Raw genomic sequence first — 5,848 nt, forward strand, 5'->3', positions numbered from 1 at the left:
AGCTCATCTGTTATAGAACTTTATTTTCTACTATGTAAAAGCAGAGAAATATTTGGAAAGAACATACAAAATTGATCACCTCTGGGCAAGGGAGAGGGATTTAGGAAGGTGGAAGGAAACTTGTTCTATGTGCTTAAAGACAATATTATAAAGTGCAACACAATATTATTTGGCTTCTAATTTAATAAAACTCCTTATTGTAGATGTATTTCAACTCTTCTAATACTGTCTGGGTATGAATAGTATGACTATAGCCTGTGGAGTAGTTTATTTAATAAGAGTTTTGATAAGTTGAAAAATCAGCCTTGAAATGGGTTTGGCTGTGATGAAATGCGTCAAATTAGCATTTGAGGGTGTAGGCGTCCGTGTTGCCTGTGATAGAGCTGTAATCAAAATTTGGAAAACCTATCATTTCTAAACAGTTTTATTCTCCAGTAAGAATATGAAGCTATTTTTAAGAGGTAGCCATTCACAGATTAGAGGACATCTGACTTTTCTTCCTACCTAATCTGATTCCAGTTTTACCAGTCTGAAATATTCCAGTTTCCCATTTAGATTAACCTATGGCTTTTGAGTTGATTTTAGAATTAATATAACTCTGGAAGTTAATCAGACTGGTCTAGGCTTTTCTGGCTAGGGCAGAATAACATTAGGAATAGTTTAGTGGAATACATGTTAAAGAATTTTCCTCTAGTCCTTTTAACTAAAATTCTGTTTTCTGAAAGTAACATTCGTTGCACACTATCATTCCTTATATTAATCCTTTAAATGTGATTTTGGTGTTAACTTAAACTTTATGGCTAAAATTGAGTTAGGAAAGCGTGCTTCCCAAAGAAATGTTTTCTGCCAGATCCTGCCAAAGACATACTTCGACCAGTCAAAATGAAAGTTTGGTGTGTCCAGTTTTTTTTTGCATAAATAGGCTTTTCAAGAAGTAATATTGTAACATACATCACATACGTTTAAGTAGTAATTTTTTTTTTACTTGAACATAAGATGTTAGTAAATAAAGATCTAAAAATTTTAATAGCCTCATGGTGTTACTTGCATATGTATAAAATACTTTACTTAAAATTTTACATTTATGAAAAGCTGTAAATATTAGAAGTAGGGTAAGTAAAATACTGTCTGGAAGCTAAAGGGATTTTTTAATCAATTACTTCCCAATATTTTAGAGATGACTCACCTATCAGTTAGATGAACCACCGTGTCCAACTACCCACTCCATTCTACCAAACCCCACTGCCACATCCATTATTTATATGCTTAAAGTCTCAACTTTTCTTTATATCAGTGACTATTTTCCCTACAACTTTACCGTTACTTTTCATCCTTCCAGTCAAAATATACCTACAGCAGTGAATGAAAACTCAAGTTCAAGCTCATATAGTGCACCAATGTGTGTTGGTTTAAACCACAACAGGCAACTTAAGCAAAGATGCCCAGTGTTCCATCAATGCCTCTTTCAATCATCATTTTATCCTTCTCATTTCTCCTTTAGGATTCTTCTTATTCTTTCTCCTGTTCCTCCTTTTATTCTCCTACTGTCTTTCTAAGTCATCTTCATCTCTCCTCTGCCCTTAGGGCTTCTTTCCTGCCTATTCCTTAGATATGCTACTGAGTGACTGTATCACACTGATAACACTCTTAGTTCCACATTTTGTACTGTGATTGTCCCATTTTAGAATGATTAAAGATTATAAATAGATTAAATTACATGTTATAAATAGAATTTTTGAGACTTTAGGCTAATAAGTTCATGTATTGTGGGATTTTCGTCTTTAAAAACACTCAATTATCACTCTAATTCCAATATATGCACCATTTCAGCAGTACTAACTTAATAGCAATAGGAATTCTCAAATCTGACAAATTAACTCAGCTTCTTTAATTGCTTTTATAAAAGGAAATACCCACTTTCATGATGAGAGTCCAAAAGTATTGGGTTTATATGTTTTATCTTCGTTTAATAGGTTAAAACAATTGATCTTACACAGTCAACATGATTATTCAGCTTCAACTTTATTTCTCCAAAGACACTGAATTGGACATTGAGTTTAGGAAGTCAACAAACACTTTCTGCTTAGTAGACAGCATTGCTATAAATCTTCAAAGGATGGCCTTATTAACTCTATAGTGCTCACCAGATTAATTTCTCCTCCCAAATCCTTTGTCCTTATGGCCCTGTGACATGCATGATTTCAATATGGATGAGAAGTCCAGTGATAGTAGTATGAATGAAATGAAAATGGTAAAACACAGTTTTCAGAGAAAATGCTGGAAAGAGTATTCAGGAGAACATCTAGGTGACAGAAGATAGAAGACGATGTAAAAATCTAGAGGCAACAAAAATAACTATATATTGTGAAATAAAAAGGGAATCAAATCTACTCATCTCCAGCTGCTATATTCTTCCCAAAGTATTATCTCTTCTGTTCTATTGCAATGTATTGCCTTTATTTATTTGACCATTTATTGTCTCTCAATATTTCCTTATAATTATTTCATGGTTATCATAATTAATTCCAAATGATCAACCCTGACCAAAATGAAGCAGGGGAAATGTTTTGTCAGTTACCTGGATGAAATGCCCTACGAAGTTTCAACTTCATAGTAGTTTAATACAAAATCCAAGAAGTTTAATCAGGACTCTTTACTTATTTTGCTATGTCCCCGCTCCCTTAATAATTTCATATATGAATCAGTTTCTGGCAGTTTGTGAAAGTGGCTAATTGGATCAGAAAAGTACGCATCCCTTACTTCCTTAGTTTGCTTTTCTTCTAATAATTATGAGTCAGTCCTTGTTTTCAAACATTCTTAATAAACCATTCCTTCAACTCTCTGTACTCTTTTTTTAACTAAAAAAATCTAATATAAATATAATATGTGTATCAAAATGTATTTCAAAATCTAAAAGGAACCCAAAATACCTGAAAACATTTATACATAAAGACACGTGTGCTCCAGTGTTCATTGCGGCTTTACTTACGGTGGCCAAGACACGGAAACAACCAAAATGTCCTTCAATAGATGAATGGATAAAGAAGTTGTGGTATATATACACAATGGAATACTATTCAGCAGTAAGAAAAGATGAAATAGGACCATTTGTGACAACATGGATGGATCTTGAGATTATAATGCTAAGTGAAATAAGTCAGACAGAAAAAGCAGAGAACCCTATGATTTCACTGATATGTGGTATATAAACCAAAAACAACAAAAGAACAATATAAACAAATGAGAAACAAAAACTCACAGACACAGACAATAGTTTAGTGGTTACCAGAGGGTAAGAGGGTGGGTGATGAGGGTAAGGGGGATCAAATGTATGGTGATGGAAGGAGAACTGACTCTGGGTGGTGAACACACAATGGGATTTATGGATGATGTACAGAATTGTACACCTGGAAAAAAAATCTAAAAGGAGATTTTTTTAATGCTCTAAAATATCAAAGTCAACTATTTAATGGTAATTTTAAATAATTTTAAAATTTTGGACAATGCAATTGATTAACTTTTATTGCACTTAATATTATAAATGCTATTCCTAATGCTATTATAAATCCTTCTATTAAAATTTATTTTAATAACTGTATTACATTCCCTTGTGTACATATATTATAATAGACTTCAACCTAATGCTTGGCATTTAAATTGTTCAAAGTTTTACCACTATAAAGTATGATGAACATTTTTTCTGTACAAATAGAATTTCATAAGGAGTATTATTGAACTAAATGGTGTGGATTCAAGATTCCTGATAAATGATTTCAAAATTTTAAAAAATATTTCAATCAGTCTATATTTCCTCCTATAATATATGATGGTGCCTAGTTCACTGAGACTTTGCCAGTGTTGATAATAATAATTGTAAAAGTATTTTCTAATTTAATAGGAAAATTATATTTTATTTTATTTCTTAGATTTCTAAGGAAAAAATACACACACACACACACGCACGCACACACACATACACATATAGATTACATTTCTGAATTCTCTCTTCATATAATTTGTCCATATATCTATTAGGTCTTGGAGGTTTTATTGAATGGTTTGAACTCCTTTTGTATATATATATTATGAAGATATCAATCTTTAGTCTCTTTCAGCATTTCAAATTCAAGTACGATTAATGTGTTGGTTTGGGGTAGACTGTTTTTAAGCACATATAGTAATCAGCCTTCAAAGGTGTTTTAACTGTTATTAGGCATTTTATACTCGTTTCTAATTGTTATTTAACCTTATATTCGTGATTATACTTTTAAAAGATTGTCTATTTTTTATTTTAAAAAACCATTTTTATATGCTCATACACATTCTCCCAATTTTCTGGGATTCAATATTTATTTATTTTTGGTATTAATATTTATTATTTTCTTTCACCTGAATTCTGAGTTTATTTTTTGCATTCTTTTCTAACTTTTTAAGTTGCCTGCTTCATTCATGTATTTGAAAAATGAGAGCATTTACAACAATAGATTGCCTCTGAGTGCAGCTTTGGTCATACTACAGGAATGTTTTTATACCCTGGGTTCCCATATTTTGTAAATAGTTTACTATCAATTAAATAAAATATTTGTTAATAACCAATTTTAAATTATCAACATTTAATACATTATTTTCAATACCTCAAAGTTGATTCCTTCTTTCTTTTCTTTTAGGTCACTTCAGAGTCTTCCCTTCTTTATGACTCAATGGACCAAATAAATGGCTCTGTGGTAACTGAGTTTGTGTTACTGGGACTTGCACGATCCTTGGGAATGCAGTTTTTTCTTTTTCTTTTCTTCTCTTTATTCTATGTGGGAATTATCCTGGGAAACCTCTTCATTGTGTTCACAGTAATTTTTGATTGTCACTTACACTTCCCCATGTATATTCTGTTGGCCAACCTATCACTCATTGACTTGGGCCTTTCATCTACCACAGTTCCTAGGATGATATCTGATCTTTTCAGTGACTGTAAAATCATTTCCTTCCACAATTGCATGATACAAATGTTCTTTATTCATGTCATGGGAGGGGTTGAAATGGTGCTGCTCATAGCCATGGCATATGACAGGTACACTGCAATCTGCAAGCCTCTCCACTATCTAACTATCATGAATCCCAAAGTGTGCATGCTTTTGGTAGTGGTTGCTTGGATCATTGGGGTGATTCATGCTGTGTCTCAGTTTCTTTTTGTCATCAATTTACCTTTCTGTGGCCCTAATAACATGGGGAGCTTTTATTGTGATTTTCCTAGGGTTATGAAACTTGCATGCATGGACACTTACAGACTAGAATTTGTGGTCACTGCCAACAGTGGCTTCATATCTGTGGGCACCTTCTTTTTCTTAATTGTGTCATACATCTTTATTCTGGTCACTGTCAGAAAACGTTCTTCAAACGATTTGTCCAAAGCCTTCTTCACTTTGTCAGCTCACATCATGGTAGTGATTTTGTTTTTTGTTCCATGCATGTTTCTCTATGTGTGGCCTTTCCCTACCAAGTCATTGGATAATTTTTTTTCTATTGTGGACTTTGTTGTTACTCCTACCTTAAACCCTGTCATCTACACTTTAAGGAACAGAGATATGAAAGCTGCAATGAGAAGACTGATTAGACAAGTTGTAAGTTCTAGGGAGATGGCATAACAGACTTCCTTGAAAGGAGCATAAGATTAATGTGTTGGACCAAAAGGGCCCTCATGATCACCATGAACACTATAGAATGTGTACAATTTCATTATTGCTTTGGAAAACTTAGAAGTCCACAGGAAAAGAGGTATTGCATCAAAGAATTTCATTTTCAGATAGAGTTGCAACAATTTTTGTTAGTTATAAAAAACAGTGTTTTCTGTCCA

General features: G+C 32.8%; 1 protein-coding gene across 1 annotated transcript; it reads left to right on the forward strand.

Annotated features, from left to right (window-relative positions):
- Positions 1-4,700: 4,700 nt before the first annotated feature.
- On the forward strand, positions 4,701-5,639 carry LOC308497186 (olfactory receptor 4F6-like; the record flags this gene model as incomplete). Its single annotated transcript, XM_081047547.1, has 1 exon — positions 4,701-5,639. The coding sequence occupies one exon, from the start codon at positions 4,701-4,703 to the stop codon at positions 5,637-5,639; it is 939 nt and encodes a 312-aa protein (XP_080903673.1).
- Between the last annotated feature and the right edge of the window lie 209 nt (positions 5,640-5,848).

Source organism: Rhinolophus hipposideros (genome assembly GCF_964194185.1).
Source record: "Rhinolophus hipposideros genome assembly, chromosome: 5".
Lineage (NCBI taxonomy): Eukaryota > Metazoa > Chordata > Mammalia > Chiroptera > Rhinolophidae > Rhinolophus > Rhinolophus hipposideros.